Source organism: Myotis davidii, unplaced genomic scaffold (assembly GCF_000327345.1).
Source record: "Myotis davidii unplaced genomic scaffold, ASM32734v1 scaffold238, whole genome shotgun sequence".
Lineage (NCBI taxonomy): Eukaryota > Metazoa > Chordata > Mammalia > Chiroptera > Vespertilionidae > Myotis > Myotis davidii.
In genome coordinates this window covers 9,402,957-9,422,036 of record NW_006293779.1, presented here as the reverse complement: position 1 = coordinate 9,422,036, position 19,080 = coordinate 9,402,957, and the positions used below count along the sequence as shown (strand labels likewise).

The 19,080-nt window shown below is 37.7% G+C and overlaps 1 protein-coding gene across 2 annotated transcripts in view; it reads right to left on the bottom strand.

Annotated features, from left to right (window-relative positions):
- Positions 1-19,080, bottom strand: part of LDAH (lipid droplet associated hydrolase) — a 62,372-nt gene that overhangs the window by 16,838 nt on the left and 26,454 nt on the right. For both annotated transcript variants that reach the window (XM_006767542.2, XM_015566397.1), the window contains exon 2: positions 5,828-6,062. In XM_006767542.2, the coding sequence (XP_006767605.1) occupies positions 5,828-6,062 (235 nt within the window). The remainder of the gene's footprint in view (positions 1-5,827; positions 6,063-19,080) is intronic.

The window sequence follows — 19,080 nt, the reverse complement described above, 5'->3', positions numbered from 1 at the left end:
AAGGAGAGTAATGTAACCTGCCAGGAATACCTCTGTCTCTGCACTGTTTTTCTAGTTAGGTAACTGAAAGGAATTAAAACACCAATTTGGCCTAACTAAGGGAAAGACCCTAGAATATTTTTTAAAGTTAATTATCTTGACCTGTGATACTGCTAAGCTAAAATGTATTTGCTTTTAGCTTTGATCAGAAAATCCAATTTAGCTGTCTCGGTGAAAAGTCTATTTCTCATGAAACAGAACATCCATCCTAAGGAAAATATGTAGTAGCAAACATTCCAGCATGAAAATTAAAGAAAACCCCCACATATTTTCTTTAAAAAGAACACTGGAAACAATCTAGTGACATAAGTGAACAGATCGGACACTGGTAAAGTTTCCAACATATGCTAACTGAATGCGGCTGCTCTGCTCTGAAGGCTGGGTGGGAAATGAGGCTTTAGGACTCAGCTGGTGAAGAAGGTCAAGGCCCATAATCTCAGTTTGGAGAAAGGGACATGCCATCTTTGCCAAAAGGCAACAGTATTTGAAATGTTAGTTCCTTGAAATTTTCAGACCTTACAACAACAACAACAACAACAACAACAAAATGTGTGCATAAACTGAAGGCTATAGAAAATCAGTTTCCATCTTGACAGGCAGGATTTATTATCCACTACTTGGACGGGCAAACTTCCTCCGTTTGTTTCCGTAAGATTTCTCCCGAAGCACAGACATTACATAATGTGCAAACACCGCAAGGCCTAAAAGTCAAGCTGGCATGTTGAAGGTCATTGCCTGCATGTAGGCCACAGAGAAGCAGGTCTGCAGGGGGGCTGTCCAGAGGGCACAGTGAGAATGGCCCCTGAAAAGGATCTTGGGCCTGGTCTTCCTTTCTCTTGATAACCCCTCTCTTTGTTTAACCTGAAAACCAGGCTGCCAACTCAAGTGGCAGATCACCTTCACCATTCATGGGATACAAGCTTGGGAAGAGTCCACGAATCACCTGCAAGGGCCAGTGTCGTATAAGTATCGTTTCCTCTCAGCTGGGACTTTCTTCTATTTGTAATAAGCAAGGTAACAGGAATCACTTAAGGGATGGCCAGGGCAAGCCTGGACAAAGGTGGCTTCTATTGTAATTGTTGCAAGAGGAGGCGAGGGTGACATGGGACTCAAAGGGGATGCTGGGAACAGCTGGCTAGGAGGATTGAGATGCTTGGTTAAGGAGCATCTGAGAGTCACTACTAGGAGACTGAACCAAGCACCCTAAGAAGAAAGAAGACAGGTATTCTTGCCCCTTTATCTTTACCCAAGGTTACATAGACTGAGTGACCAATGGGGAAAAAATACCCAGAGATCACTGAAGTACTGGTTGCCTGAACATCAGAAGGCCAGGTCTAGAATGAAGAGGGGAAAAAAAAAATCAGAGGAGGAAGGGTTGTCAAAAATAGGAGGGCTGTGCTCCACATATTTGTTTGCAGGTTGGTTGTTTGGATCAGAGATGAAGCAATGTGGCTGAGCATTTGGTTTGATTCACACTTACAGGGTCTGCTTTGCATATAGTATATCTACTATGGATGTGTGAATCCCAGGCTTCTCCAAGCAACAATGCATATAGCTTGGAAGGCTCTAGCTGCCGAGTCACGGAGAGGAATGTGTCCTAGTCTTCAAACTGTCTTGCTCATTGATGCCTGCACGTGGGGCTGCTGGAAGATGCAGCAGGCCAGTCACTGCAGCTTATGAAGACTACTTCTCTTAAGCTGTACTTTCACAATACATTGCTAACCTGTTTTTACTAACCAGAAGAAAGTCAGAGGATTTTCACATAAAAACAAGACAAAAAACACTACACACTAATGTTGGTCTTTCGTAAAAGTGAGGTAGCATAACGCCCACTTTTGGAAAGTCTGAAGTCTACTGTCTGATACAGGTCTCCCCTGCTCTCTGGGAGTACAGCATTCCTTTCTCTCAAGGGCAGCTTATGCAGACTACTTCTTTACGAGGGTGTTTATAGTTTTTCTATAGAAAAACTTTTGGAAAACATCTTTCTCTTAATTACCTGTTTTAATTAAAAACATGAAACACTTGATTATTTGTTATAGGTGACATACTACAATCAGCCCTCTGTATCCATGGGCCACACCTTTGCGAATTCAATCAGTCTCAGGTAGAAAATATATTTTTTAAAAGCACAGAAAGTTCCAAAAAGCAAAACTTGGGTTTCCTATGTGCTGAACAGTATGCTAAGTCCACTCAAATGAACTGAGGTGTAGGCATACCCTGCAGTAACCTACATGCAGATATAGGTTACATGCAAATATTACATCATTTTATACAAGGGACTTGAGCATCCTGAATTTTGCTATCTACGGTGGGTCCTGGAACCAATGCCCTATGGATACTTCAGGACAACTGTATATAGGTCATTAAATACACATAGAGAAACAAGTAAAACTTTCTTGTATCCTATATCCTGATTTTGGTTTAGAAAATGTTTTTAAGGAGACATAAGAAAAGTACAGGTTGTTGCCAATCTAATGCCTATAAAAAATCCTGATGTTTTGGGTGGAGTGTTCTATAAATGTCTATTAAATGCTGTTGGTGGATACTATTTCGAACCTGGGACCCTTTGAGTCTGCAGGCCGACTATCTGCTAAGCCAAACCGATTAGGGCGGTGGATACTATTACTGAATTATCTTATATCCTTGTGAATTTCCTGCCTTGTTCTATTAATTGTTGAGAGAAGGGTGCTTCAGTATCCATCTATGTTTATAGATTTGTCTATTACTCCTTTCGGTTATGTCAGCTTTTGCTTCTTATATTTTGTAGTAATCTTATTTGGTGCATACACATTTAGGACTGCGATATCTTCTAGATAGATTGGCCCGTTTGTTACTATTATGTAATGTCCCTCTTTGATAATTTTCTTTGCTCTGAAGTCTGATACAGGTCTCCCCTGCTTTCCGAAAGTAGAGCATTCCTATGAAACCTTTCCTAAGCCAAATGGCACAAAGTGAAGAGTATCTCCTGCTTTCTAAAGTTCCTGTTATGCCACTTCACTTTTACAAAAGTCCAACATTAGTATGGTAATTTTTTTGTTTTGTTTTTAAGTGAATATCCTCTGGATTTCTTCTTGTTAGTGAAAAGAGGTTAACAATGTAAGTATTTTGTGAAAGTGGTGCAATTTGAAATATGGAAGTGAGGGCTACTGTATTAACACAGTCAGTCATTCCTGGTTCCTTTTGACCAACATTTGCATGATGTGTATCTTCCCATTCTTTTACTTTCAATCTACATAAATAATTTTATTTGAACTGAGTTTTCTGAAGACAGTATATAGTTATTTTATTTCACTCTGCTCATCTTTGTCTTTTAATTGATGTATTTAGGCCATTTACATTTAATGTAATTATTGATGTTAGATGTTGTGTCATTTTATTATTTGCTTTCTATTTTTTTGTTTCTCTATGTTCTTTATTTTGTCTTTCTATGTATTACTGAATTGCTTTCTATTTTGTTTTGTTAATCCTCACTCAAATATATTTTTTTCCATTGATTTTTAGAGAGAGTGGAAGGAAGGGGAGAGATAGAGAGAGAGAAACATCCATGTGAGAGAGACACATCATTGGGTGCCTCGTGCATGTGCCCTGACTGGGCCAGGGATCAAGCCTGCAAATGAGGTATGTGCCCTTGACTGGAATCAAACCTGAGACTCTTCAGTCCATGGACTGATGCTCTAACACTGAGCAAAACCAGCTAGGGCTACTGAATATGTTTTAGAATTCCATTTCTATTTACTTGCGGTGTTTTACAGTATCTCTTTGTATAGACTTTAAAGTGGTTACTCTAGGTATTGTAGAACACACACACACACACACACTAATAGAAGAGAAAGATGCAAATTGACCATACCTTTGCAATACCCACCAGCCAATCAGGAGTATGCAAATTAAACCAACAAAGATGGTGGGTTAATTTGCATACGCAGGTGCCAAGTGGCCAGGGGTGGGATGCTTGCATTGTCACTATGGCAATGACACAGGCGTTCCACACCGCCCCAGCCGCTCCGGGCCTCTAGGCAGAGTGGGAAGGCGGAAAGGCGTCTCTGGCCAGAGCCAAGGGGGTGCTGGCAGCCAGGGGAAGGAAGGCCCATTCTTGTACAAGACTTCATGCACCGGGCCTCTAGTATATATATATATATATGTGTGTGTGTGTGTGTGTGTATGTATGTATATATATATATATATAGTCTATTGGTATTGATGTCTTACCAGTTCAAGTGAAATGGAGAAACCTTACTTCCTTTTTTGTTCCTTTACCCTCCCCTACTTATAATATAATTATCTTAAATAATTCGTCTGTATACATTTAGAACCACATCAGTGTTACAATTTTTGCTTCAACTGTTAAAAATAATTTAGAAATCTCAAGAGAAGAAAAATATAATTCCTCATTTTTTCTTCTGTTTTTTTTTCCTTTCTTAATGTTTCAAGATTCCTTCTCTTATCACTTCATATTTAGAGAACTTCTAACAGAGATTCTTTTATGCTACATCTTATAGTTACAGATTCCTTTGGTTTTCCGTCATTGGAAAATATCTTAATTTCCTCTTTTTTCCCCTGAAGGATATTTTCACTGAATATATAATTCTGTATTGATGGTTCTTTTCTTTTTGCACTTGAAATATGTGTCATATGTGATGAGAAGCCAGCTGTCATTCAAATATATTTTCCTCTATAATTAATGTATCATTTCTCCCTTGGTGCTTTCAAGACATTTTCTTTGTTTCAGCTTTTAAAAGTTTGGTTATGATGTATTGTGTGTGGTTTTCTTAGGGTTATTCCGTTTAGAATTCATCTAGCTTCTTGAATCTGTAGGTTTATGTCTTTTGCCAAATTTGGGAAATTTCTATTTATACTGTTCTATCCTCGTGTCTACCAATTCTTTCTTCTGTCCCTTCCACTTTCCTGGTGAGATTTTCCATTTTCAATTTTTAAAATTAGTTATTTTTTAATCTTACTGTATTTTTCAGTTCTAAGATTTCCATTCAGTTTTTCTTTAAATCTCTTTCCTGACACTTTCTATTTTTTTCATTAGTTTCAAACATGTTCACTAATTGCTCATTGAAGCATTTTATAATGGCTGCATTAAAATCTTTGCCAAATAATTCTCTGTCATTTTGGTGTTGGCATCTATTGTCTTTTTTGATTCAAGTTGAAATTTTCTGGGTCTGCCCAAGTGAGCACTGTTATTTTTTTCTTTTTGATGAAACTTTGTTTCACCTTCTCTATCAGCTCTAAGCAAAGAAATGACAGTTCACACTGGCTCTCCAACCTTCTCATGGCTGCACTTCCTGTTAGATTTTTAAATTTTTGGTATATTAGCTTTTTAAGTCTTTTTAAAAAGTTATACATGTATACAGGTCAGAGGATTGAACAGTGCTTCAAAACTTGTTCTTAAAAAGCTCTCCGCGCCCTGGCCAATGTGGTTCAGTTGGTTGGAGTGTGGTACCATACACAAAAAGGCCTGGGTTTGATTCCCAGTCAGGGCATATACCTAGGTTGCCGGTTTGATCCTCAAGTATACTTTGTACAGAAAAATTCTTTCTCACCTTTCTGCAGCTAGAGTGGAGAAATAGCAGGATAAGGTTTAAACTTAAAATCTGGAGTCTTTTCTATTTATCAAACAGAACTCCCCTCACTCTATTCTCATTTTATTTCTAGTTTTAAACTTTTGGAAGAAAAAAAATCCAACACAGAATTCCTTGGTTGATATTCATCCATTGTCTGAGATTATTCTCTTAATGCTTTCTGATACAAGAATAAACGCATACATTTTAAATGTACTTACCAAGGCAGAATGGCTCCAACACACTAAGGACCGAAAATTCACTCTGCATGTTCATTCTTTGAAGGGCCATTCTGATCAGCCAGGACTTGATTGTCTCCGGACATGGTTTAAGTAATAAGTAGCTAGAAACATAGAGAGCATATCGAAGCCAGCACAGAAACGGAGTGGCAATCCTGCCGTTGGGTGACTCGGACATTCGCTCAATTGTTGGAAAGAGCAGAAAGGAGCGAATTATCTACAAGAGAAAGCATATGTTGATGAAAAGTTTCTTAAGGGATAAATAACCTAATGATTTATTGTTTCTTCTATGTAGCATCGACAAATGACTGGGTTTTGGAATATGACTAAAGATTTGTTCAGACTAAGAATCACCACCCACTGCCATCTTAGCCCACAACCAATCTGGGTAGGATATTAGAATGTCCCTTGAATTGTTGGGGTTAATTTTCAGGGTGAGGAGGAAATCAGATTCCTAGGTAACTCTTGACTATGACAGCAATTCAGAATCCCTTTGAAAGGTTGATGCAAGTAGATATATACTATTTTTAGTAATTATAACAACTCAGAAGAAAGTAGAGCCACATAAAAACTCTATACAGTCAGCATTTCTTTTATTGATTATATTTGGAGATAGTCCACTTTTGAAAACCTCCTCTAGTTCTTAATCTTACCAGGCAAAGATAATCTTTAATAAGACCAAATATATTTCTAACAACTGATTCAACCTTAGTAAAGTGCAGGCCAGGGACAAGTGAAGCTGGACATCTCTATCTACATGGGAAAATGTTTAAGGACAAAAATATCATTTCAACTGAATTCCTTATAATATAAGGAAATATATTTTAAAAATCTCCCAGAAGAAAAAAGAGCACCACTGAACATCTTAAATTTACCATTATTAATATTTAAAAATTAATGTATAAAAATAATTTTTTATGAGGAATCAGAGGTCAAAACAGTAAAGCACAATCCCCTATCAAAAATAAACAAAATGGAATAGAGCATCAATGTTACCAGATTGTACAACAGGAAATGAGAATGAAAGAGCCCGCGGATGTTCCAGGCTGGTCTCGAGAGCGGCTCTTATCTGCCCCCTCTCCTGACTGCCTTCCCCTGCCACCCCGGCACAGGGCTGAACTGCTGGTCCAGACGGAATAGCAGGAACCTGCACTGTCATCCTGGCCACTTTGGCCTCCAAAGATGCAACCCATGGACTGAGTGCCCTGTCCAATCCCATTCCCCACCTCCATCCCATCCCTGGCCATAGGAAGGCGTTCCCCGTCATCAGCATCCAGTTAGAGGACGCGAAGAAGTGTCCCTCACCAGGGTCCCCTGGTTAGCAAATTAATATTAACAATTCTGATTTTTCTTCTATAATCTCTTTTCTTCTCTAAATTTCCACCTGCCAAGATTTACTTGTATTTTAATAGCGGATGTCAGACAAGCAGCGTGGAGCAAGTCCCACCTCAGAACTATAATTTTAAATACAATGAGAGGCGCATCAACTGTCGCACTGACAAGCGGGGAATTATTCCACATGGACTTCTAAAGTGCATCCTAAAAGCTTCAAAGACCGAGCACATTTTAAAAGAATTTAAATTGACACAATGGTTTTGCTTTTTTTTTTTTTTAAAAAAAAACAACCTCTTAAATTGTTAAGTATAACACATACTGAAAAGTACACAAAATTTAAATGTGACATTTAACAAATAATTTATAAGATGCATGGTTATGTGGGTGAAGAAACAAAACATGGCCACCATGGCATTTTCTAATCACAACTCCTTTTTCTGCTCATACCTTAATAACCTCTATCCTGACTTCCTGACTATGATTTTTATGAATACTCATCATCCCTTAATATTATAATCACTTCCTTGTTTTGCTTTTCATTATTACTTTTCAACCTGCCACAGAATGAACTGTTTTGCCCCAAATGTATATGTTGAAGCCCTAACTTCCAATGTGACTGTATCTAGATAGGTAATTAAGGTTAATGAGGTCATAGGGTGGGGCTGATAGGATTACTTATCCTTATAAGGAGAGACCCCAGACAGCTGCTCTCTTCCTCACCACACACAAAGAGGAGGTCTGGTGGCCTGGTGAACACACACAGGGAGAAAGGTGGCCATCTACAACCCAGGAAGAAGTCCTACCAGAAACCATGCTGGCATGTGGCTCTTGGACTTCCAGCCTCCAGAGAAAATAAATGTCAGTTGTTTAAGTCACACAGTCTATGGTATTTTGTTATGGCAGTTCCAGCAGACTAATACATATCCCTTAATACTATAGTTAATTTCTGTCTGTTAATGAACTTTCCATAAATGCAATCATACACTACATTTTCATGTTTTACTTCCTTGACTCACTCAATATTGCCTATAAGATTCACCCATGTTGATATATGTAGCAATAGATTATCTTTGCTATATAGTTTTCCGTTGTATGAACATACCTCAACTTATTTAGTTTACTGATAGATATTTGGGTTGATTTCAATCCAGAGGAACTATAAATATGCTGTCATGAACTATATATTTTTATACATGTCTCTTGGTGCATGTGTGCATGTATTTCTGTTGACTATATCAGCTCGAAGTAGAAAGAGTGGGTCATATGGTATCCATATGTTCAGCTTTAGTAGATAATTCCAAATAGATAATTTCTATTTAGTAGATAATTTCTAAGGTAGTTGTACCAATTTACTCCCCTAACAACAGATATGAGAGTTCACACTGTTTCCTATCTTCACCATTATTTGGTACTGGCAAACTTTGTAATTTTTACTAACCTGATATAGCGGTATCTCATTGTGCTTTTGATTTGTGTTTCTGATGAATAGTAAGGTTGGATAGCTTTTAAATGTTTATTGGACATTTTCTATATCATCTAAAGTACTTATTCAAGTCTCTTGCATATTTTTCTATTAGGCTTCCTGTCTTTTTTTCATATTGATTTGTAGGAGCTGTTTTTTATTCCACATACCAGTCCTTTTTCCTGTGTCAGTCCTTGGCTTGCCTGTTCAACTCGTATTATTCTTATTTTTTTTTCATAATGGAGATAAGTCCTTAAGTTTGATGCAGTTGAGTTTAACAGTTTTTCTTTTATAGTTATTGTTCTTTGTGCCTGGTTCAAGAAATTCTTCTCTAACCTCAAATCATGAAGATATATTTTCATTCAAAATGTTTTAGGAATTAGATAATGCTACCTCTTATCTGTTCTACAGTGTGGGTTTAAGCCTTCGTTGTGTTTAGCTTCAGTGTGAGTCTGTTCCTGTGATTTCAGGTATCAGTCACTTTCCATTTCCCTTACGTATTGCATTCCTCCCTCTGGATGGGCTGAGTGCACTTTTCCCGTCAGAATCTTAGAGAGAAGGTGGGTTTTGGTGGACTTGGTCTCTTGTCGTTTTTCATAGTAACCTGTTTGAGGGCATTGCCCAAACATTAAAGTTGATCAGGTAGCACCTGTAATTCTGCCTTCATGTCTCTCTTATTAATAGAGAAAAGAGATTTGAGGGTGAAAGCTGTGGAGGACTCTTTTCTTTCTAGCCATATCCTCTTATTTTCCCTTGGTCGTATCTGTCAGCTAACTGCTCAGCCATTTCCTGTAGACTTTTCCTTTGCTCTCAACAATGACAGATCATTTTTGGTCACAACAACTCGACCTCTACTAGATTTCCTCCTCTGTTACGTAAGTAAGAATGTACTGTTCTCTGAACACCAACATGGCCTTGATGGAGAATAAAAGACATTCTTTGGGAGCAGGGAATCACAGCCTTTTCAGGTGATTTTTAAAATTCTGGCTTGGCAACAACAGATTGCAAAATACTCGTAACACACTTTTCAAATGGATTCAGGGTTTCAGGCAGAATACAGGAGTTTCTGCCACCTTGGCATCTTCTCAAGCACCAAGCAGAGATGCTGGACGGACTGTTCTTAATAAAGGCCTTCTGAGGCATCCACGGGAATTATAATGATATCACTGTCCACTCCAGAATGTCAGGGATGATCCAGAATCCTCCCATCAGAGCCGGCTGCAGGAAGTGCAATGGGTTTATACAAAGGTCATATACAGTTGACCCTTGAACAATGTGGGGCTCTGGGATGCCCACCCCCATTCAGTAAAAAATCTGCATGCAACCATTGACTCCCCCCAAATTCAGTCATCTCTTGATATCCAGGGAGGACTGGTTTCAGAAATCCTGTGGATACCAAAGTCTGCAGATGTTCAAGTCCCCATATAAAATGTAGAACATGCATATACTCAGCTCTTGGCATCCAAGGATTCCCAATCGTGGACTGAAAATACTGTTCTTGATTACGGGTAAGCGCAGTATGTAGCACAGGCATTATAATGACAATTACCTTCAGCTGCAGGAGCACAAGTAAAGAACCTAACAGTTTCACACGTCTCCAGTTCTCTCCACTCCTGTATAAAGTGGCTATGCCACCGCTTCATCTTTGCATTTTAGTCCCAAGGCATTCTTCAGGACTTCTCCTAATGCCTCAAAGACAAGTGTGACTGCCGTCTCAGATGTGTGCAATGTGCCCTTCAGAGTGGCAAATGTTAAGAAATCTAACAAGACAAGTAATAAAGACGTGGGTCCAAAGGGCCTCTTACACATGGCAGGGATCGTTAGACTCCGCTCTTCTGTTTCTGAAAGGATAGTCACTGCAGTGGGTGTCTGGAGCTCACACACAAAGTGACTTTTCATCACACTGTTAGCAGTTCAGTCCAGGGAGCTGGCATCCCACTTGGACACCAAGCAGCATGCTTTACAAATGTGAGAGGTAGAAATGATGGCAAGTTTGCCAGCATCTGGAGTGCTGCTGCAATTAAGCATGGATGCCACCCCTTCACCTTCAGAATTCTTCTACCATCTTTTGGGTAGTTCTAATAAATGAGTCCTTTTATTCCTGCAAGTGATATTGGACTTAACAAAACTTGAGAGATTTAAACAGGGGTGGATTCATAAAAAGCAATCTGTGGTGTTAAGAGAGGTAGCATTTCCCATTACCCTGCCAGGCCTCCCAGCTGAGGGGTTGAGAGAAGCCACCTTCCCTATCCTGGGAAGAATTCTCCGTCAAGGATGAGAGCAGGCTTTTTGATAGCAGCTGCAGTGGCAGCAAAGGAGATGGTGAAGAAACGGACTTCTCAGCCTCAGTCAAGTGCAGTCCCACCTGGATCTATAAGCTGTGGTAAAGAAGCCAGGTCGGTCAAGTTCAGTCACTGAAGGCCCCTTGGCAACCAACGTCCTTTAATAATGCCTCTAAAAGCTCTATGGTCTAGTCTTTCACATTTAGGTTTATAATCGACATGACAGGAGTTTTTGTGTTTGGTATGAAATATGGGTCTAATTTAATTCTTTTCCATATGGAAACCCAATTGCCCCAGGTCTAAGTGCAAAGGCTGCCCTCCCCTGCTTTTCTGCAGTGACACTTCTGTCGTAAATCCAGTGTATATGCAAACAGGTCCTTTTCAGGGCTCTCTAATCTGTTCTACCAGCCTGCTTGTCCAACTCAGTGACACGGGCACAATGCCTTATTTACTAAAGCTTATAATACACTTTGATATTGGGTAGAGTAGCTTAAACCCCATCTTGCTCTGCAAAAATGTCTTGGGTAGTTTTGGCTCTCTGCATGTCCATATACATTTTGGAATTGGCTATTCAAGTTCCACAAACATCTTTTTGAGATTCTGATTAGGACTGTACTAAATTTATAAATTAATTTGAGGAGAAGTAATATCTTTACAATATTGAGTTTCCCAACCCATGAACATGCGTAGTTCTCCTTCTATTATAAATCTTTAGTGACTCTAAAATGTTTTATACATTTTACAGGTAGCTGTCATGTATAACTCTTGTCACATAATTAGGTATTATTTTTATGCTTTTGTAAATAGGATACTTTAAAAATATCATTTTCTGAGGGCTGTTGCTTATATAACATAGAAGATATTTGCTTGTTGATTCTGTGTCTAGCAACTTATTAAAGTTCTTCATTAGTTCTAATAACTTGTCTATAGATTCTTTTGGATTTTCTAAGTACAAACTCATATCATCCACAAATAAACAGTGCTGTTTCTTCATTTCAAATCACTATCTCTTTTATTTATTTTTCTTACTTTATTAAGTTAGCCAAAATCTTATTATAATACTCACTAGAAAAAATTCTTGCTCCAACCTAAAAATATCTTCAATATAATCACCATAAAGCATGATGTTTGCTGAAGGTTTTCTAGAGATACACTTTGTCAGATTGAAAGAATTTCATCCATTTGTAGTTTGCTAACTGCGTTTGAAAATCATAAATGGTTGCTGAATTTACCAAATATCTTTTCTGTACCCATTGAGGTGAGTGTGTGATTTTTCTCCTTTTATTTATTAATCTGGTAGACAACTGGTTTTCTAACGTAGTTGGGATTGCAGATAAAGTGAGTTAGCAAGCTTCAAATGAGACATCCTAAACCATGGGGCTCTTATATTCTTTGGGCTTTTTAATTTTGAAAGAACAAAGGTAATTTTGCTTATGTTCAGGTTTTTCAACTAAATCCTACAAATGATACCTGGAAAATTAGGTGTCACTGAATAATGCAATCTCCCCTAACTGGAATTTAATCAACTCTCAATCTCATTTTCTTCTCCAGGTCTCTTTTAGTAAATAACCAACCAACTACTCTCAAGGATCTGGTTGAAAATAATTCCAAGGAATAATGTGAGGTCAGTACATTTAATCCCAACCCCTTTAAATAATCAATGTTTGTAACAGCACTGCAGATGATAAGAGAAATTACTCAGACTAGGACTCTCAAGTGCTACAAATTCTTCATTGGGAAAATAAACTAAATTATTGTACTCTGTTTATGAAAGCAGAAGAAGATGCTAAAACACAGTACAAATATTTTAAATGGGAGAGTTAGAAATAAATGTTTTTTGTGTTCCCCGATCCCTGAACAATCAACTAAGGAAAAAGATCTGTTTCCCCAAAAGCCTGGTAATTTAGTCTTTTATGATAACTCATTGCTCAATTTAGTTTCCAGTTTATTCACTTCAAAATAAGGCTTCCTTGTGTTTATTGCAACATCTTCAAAGACTTAGAGAACATAAATGGTTAATACAGTTACTGTCACACTAATAAATGCACCATACGGATTCCATACGAGTTCTGTAACCCACAGTACATAAGGAACTTCAGACTGATCCAATCAGCTGGCAGAAAGAGGAAGCAATCCATTACTTCAGATAAATGATCCATTACTGTGACCCATGTTAAACAAAACTGCATGCAAGGGAAACTCTAAAAATACATGAGCAACTACAGGGTTGCATTTGGTTGATCCATATCAATAACAAATTGAGAATTAAAGTGTACTCTGAAATCATGGGAATGCACCGAAGCAATGAGGAAGTTCTAATATGTGCTCTGAATGCATCATTGCCTCTCAAAAACATAAGAAGACCAAATACTGTTCATCACAACTAATATTTAGTTGGTGAGACTGGGTTTTCCTCTTTTGTCTTTGGAGAACAACCGTTATTACCTGTTGGGTGAAACTTATACTTTTCCTAGATATCATAATAATAATTTCAGTGAAATTTATAGTCCACATTTGATAGGATAAGTTATAGTAATAAAAACTTCTTTTATTCATATAGCAAGCTATTGGCCAAAAAATCACGAGGTCAAGGAAGTATACCCAATTTTATAAAACAGCTGTGCAGAGAAGGTTTCCAAATCTGTGTACATGACAAAACATTTTCTTATGTTACTGTCTCATTAAAGAAAGAACTAGACTGGCCAATTCATTCTACTCTAAGGAAACATTTTCTTATATTTCACATTCTCATCTAAAATCTACCAGAGTCAACTTTTGATAATGAAGCACAGCCATGCTCTCCTGAATAGCACAGGAAAGTAAATACACACACCGGGACTTTCTATAGAGGGCACTTTCTTGGGGACTTGAGATAGTACTTTGATGTTAATTTTTTCCTGAATTTATTATTATTAATCAATTTTCAGAAAGGAAGCTAGGAAACGACTTAAAGGTAAATAGTGTGATGTTCACATGTGGTTTGTGTGCACTCTGTTTCATTAAATATAGGCATTTAAAAAAAGAGTAAAATCTAAAAAAATATCAATAAACCTTACTACTCAGATAATTTATTACATATGCATCCATTTTCTTCCTGGGGTAAAGCAATGATGCCCATGTTATGAAGCCATGATAAATATTACTTCCACATCTTCAAAAGAACAGCATTATTGCTACTTTCCCTATCTGCTGATTAGCTCAGTCCACCTGCTGCAGTAATGGCTAGGTGCTTCCCCACTGCACAAGTTGGAAACAAGAAAACAAAGCACACAGTTTTTCCTTTTATATGATTCCTTTTATGCATTGGTAAGGCCCATTAGAGAACATGCAATATAAACCAGAGAGCCCTCAAAGATATAGTTGCTAGTAGTCAAAGCATAGACCTACGAGTAATCTCAGTTTAGTTGATCTCTTCTCCCCATAAGGCCACGTTTTCCTCTTGTTAGGATAAGACTACTCACCTTATGTAATCATCTGTATGCAGTTTATAAACTGCAAATACAGTTCTATTTGAATGGTCAAGAGCTTGCTTTTTGAGATGTTATACTGTCTTAACAATTTCATCCATCAACAAGACAGGAAAATGTCCCACCGTAGGGAAGTGCTTAGAATAATAATAGTAGTGATAGCTCACTATCTTCTAGGTTCTACACTAATACACTTTATATATATTATCTCATTCAACACACACAACCATACCAAGTAACTGTCTTTATTCCACAGATGAAAAAACCAAGGTTTAGCTGCAAAATAACTAAGATGAGGTATTTTAGAGCCCATGCCATTAACCATTATAATACAATACTTGCATACAAAAGAATCTCTGAGTAATAATTATCATTTGGTGACATAATTCCCAAGGGTTAAACCAATCACTACCATTATTGTTAGAGATAGGCCAATATTTACAAGAGTTTCAAAACATTCAGCTTCAGAAACAATTAACTCCATACCCTATGAATTAAAGCATGAGATGCTTCAACTATTAATTACTGTTAAAAAATTATGCCACTTAGGACTGCCTGACCTGGCGCCTGCCCAGCCCCTAGGACAGCACATTTGGTGCTGGCCAGGGACACCTGGCTCGGTGCCCGCCCAGCCCCAAGGACAGCGCTGATGATGCTGGTCAGGGACACTTGGCCCAGCACCTGCTCAGACCCAAGGACAGCACCAATGGTGCTGGCCAGGGACCCCCACTTGGCACTCTGTGGAGCCCCCAGGACCAGGCTGAAGGGGCAGAGAGGAAGAAACTAGGGCACACCATGTTCTGGACACTGGGGCCCTTCAGTGAATTGCATGCCAGAGGGCTCTGCAGCTTCACAGGGCGTTGCACATCAGAGGATCTGTTCCCAGCTGACCCTGAGCACCTGCAGCAGACAACTGAGGGAGCAGAAACGTGGAGGAAGGGAATACAACTCAGAGCAGAGACATTAAAGACATGAAACTAAAGGCAATCCCAGCCTCTGGGCTAGAGTCCTGGACCATTGGACAACTAAGGGCTCCAACTTCTCAGACCTTAAGCAGGTCATCCAGGTACTGAAATTGTCAACAATACACATTACATAAAATACAAAGGGACAGCCAAAGTGGGGAGACAAAGAAACAATCCCTAGAGGAAAGGAAAGGAGGAATTGCCAGAAAGGGTAATAAGTGAAATGGAGGCAAGCAATATGTCAGAGAAAGGATTCAGAGTAATGGTAATACAGATGCTAAACTGTTTGAATGAGAAATTTACCAATATCTGTAAGAATCAAGAGGAAATGAAAAATGACATAGCTGCAATAAAAAACACAATGGAAGGTTTTATCAGTAGACTAGAAGAAGTGGAGGGCCGAATCAGCGAGTTAGAAGACAGAGTAGCAAAACACCCAATCTGAACAGCAACTAGAAAAAAATATTAAAAAGCAGGAGGAGGATTTAAGGGAACTTAGGGACAATATGAAACAAAGCAACATCCACATAATAGGGGTGCCAGAAGGACTTGAAGCTGAGCAAGGAATAGAAAACCTATTTAAAGAAATAATGACAGATTTAGGTGCTTCATAAATAAATACCCTTTCCAAATTAAAAAAAAAAAAAAGGAAAGAATGAGAGAAAACTTCCCTGATTTGGGAGGGGGAAAAAGATTCACAAGTACAGAGAGTCCCAAACAAGAGGAACCCAAAAGACCCATTCCAAGACATGTAATTACAATGGCAAACGTTAATGACAAAGAAAGAATATTAAGAACTGCAAGAGAGAGACAGAAACTTACCTATAGGGGTCTCCCATTAGTCTATTAAATGATTTCTCAACAGAAACACATCAGAAGGGAATGGAATGAAATATACAAAGTAATGAAAAGCAAGGGACTGAACCCAAGAATACACTATCCAGCAAGCCTATCATTCAAAATTAAAGGGAAAATCAGGAGCTTAACAGAGAAACAAAAAAGGCTAAGGGAGTTTATTACCACCAAGCCAGCAATGCAAGAAATGTTAAAGGGACTGCTGTAAAAAGAATAGAAAGGGAAGAAGGAACACAGGAATAAAGAATAAAAATGACAACAAACAAGTACCTATCAATAACAACTTTAACCATAATGGATTAAATGCTCCTATCAAAAGACCCAAGGTAACTGAATGGATAAGAAAACATGACTCATATATATGCTGTCTACAAGAGACCCACCTCAGAACAAAGAACTTACACAGACTGAAGGTGAAGGGATGGAAAAAAATTTTTCAGGCAAATTGAAGAAAAAAAAAACCAACTGGGGTGAGCAATACAATAATAGTAGGGGACTTTTATACCCCATTGACATCACTAGATAAGTCTTCTAGACAAAAACCAACAAAGAAACAGTAATCTTAAATGACACAATAGATCCGATGGAACTGACATCTTCAGAACATTTCACCCCAAAGTCACAGAATATACATTCTTCTCAAGTCACATGGGACATTTTCAAAGATAGACCACATACTGGACACAGGCTAAGTCTCCACAAACTCAAGAAGATTATATCAAAAAATCATATCAAGCATCTTCTCAGATTACAGTGGTATAAAATTATAAACCAACTACAATAAAAACAATCAAACACTTGGAGGCTAAATAGCATGCTATTAAACAATGACTGGATTACAACAGAGATCAAAAGAGAAGTAAAAAACATCCTGGAAACAAATGACAATGAAAACACAACAATGCAAAATCTAAGGGACACAGTGAAAGCAATCTTGAAAGGGAAGTTCATAGCATTATAGGCATACCTCAAAAAACAAGAAAAAGTGGTAATAAGTTATCTAAACCTACAACTTAAAGAATTAGAAAGAGAGCAACAAGAAAAGCCCAGAGTAAGAAGAAGGAAGGAAATAAAGATCAAAGTGGAAATAAATGACATAAAGACCCACCCCCCAAATAAAAAAAAATTAAAAAAAATCAATAGAAACAAGATTGTTGAACCTCTAGCCAGGCTCACCAAGAAGCAAAGAGAAAGGATTCAAATAAACAAAATCAGAAATGAAAGAGGTGAAATGACAATGAACCCCACAGAAATACCAATGATTGTAAAATACTACGAACAATTCTATTCCAACAAAAATGGTCAACCTAGACAAAATGGACATATTCTTAGAAAAATACAATCTTCCAAAACTCAATCAGGAAGAATAAAAAAACCTGAATAGGCTGATAACAACTGATGAAATTGAAGCAGTAATAAAAAAACTTCCAGTAAACAAAAACCTTCATCCAGACAGCTTCATAGGGGAGTTTTATCAAACATTAAAAGACAAACTAAAACCTACCCTCCTCAGACTATTCCAAAAATTTCCAAAGGAAGGAACACACTTCCAAGCTCTTTCTATGAAGCCAACATTACCCAAATCCCAAAACCAGATAAAGACATTACTAAGAAAGAGAATTACAGGCCAATATTCCTGATGAACATAGATGTCAAAATCCTCAACAAACTATTAGCAAATAGTATCCAGCAATACATTGAAAAGATCATACACCATGACCAAGTGGGATTTATTCTGGGGATGCAAGGCTGGCATAATATACACAAATCAATAAACGTGATACATCACATAAATAAATTGAAAGACAAAAATCACATCATATCTATTGATGCAGAAAAAGCATACGACAAAATACAACACCCTTTTTGGATAAAAACTCTCAGCAAAGTGGGAATAGAGGGATCAGATCTCAAAATAATAAATGCCTTATATGACAACCTACAGCCACCATCATACTCAATGAGAAAATACTAAAACCATTTCCCCTAATAATAGGAACAAGACAGGGATGCCCATTTTCACCACTCCTGTTCGACATAGTATTGGGAGGGTGAGCCATAGCGATCAGATTAGAAGACATAAAAGGCATCCAAACTGTAAAAGAAGAAGTAAAACTTTTATTATCTGCAGATGACATGATATTGTACATAGAAAAGCCTAAAGACTCCTAGATTTAATAAAGGAATTCAGCAACATAGCAGGATACAAAATTAACACCCAGATATCTATGGCAATTTTATACACCAATAATGAACTCACAGAAAGAGAAACTAAAAAAATAATCCCATTTACCATTGCAACAAAAAAATTAAGATACCTAGGAATAAACTTAACTAAAGAAGTAAAAGACCTGTACTCAGAAAACTACAGGACATTGAAAAAAGCAATCGAGGAAGACATAAAGAAGTAGAATATACCATGTTCATGGGTTGATAGAATCAACATCATTAAAATGTCCATACTATCCAAAGTAATCTATAGATTCAATGCAATCCCCATTAAAATACCAATGGCATACTTCACAGACCTAGAACAAACTCCAAAAATTAATATGAAATAAAAAAAGACCCCAAATAGCCACAGCTATTCTGAGAAAGAAGAACAAAGTTGGAGGAATCAAAATACCAGATATCAAGTTATATTAAAAAGCCACTGTTCTCAAAACAGCCTGGTACTGTCACAAGAACAGACATATAGACCAATGGAACAGAACCGAGAACTCAGAAATTGATCCAAGCCATTAAGCTCAATATTTGACAAAGGAGGCAAAAGCATACAATGGAATCAAGACAGTCTCTTCAATAAATGGTGTTGGGAAAATTGGACAGATACATGCAAAAAAATGAAACTAGACCACCAACTTACACC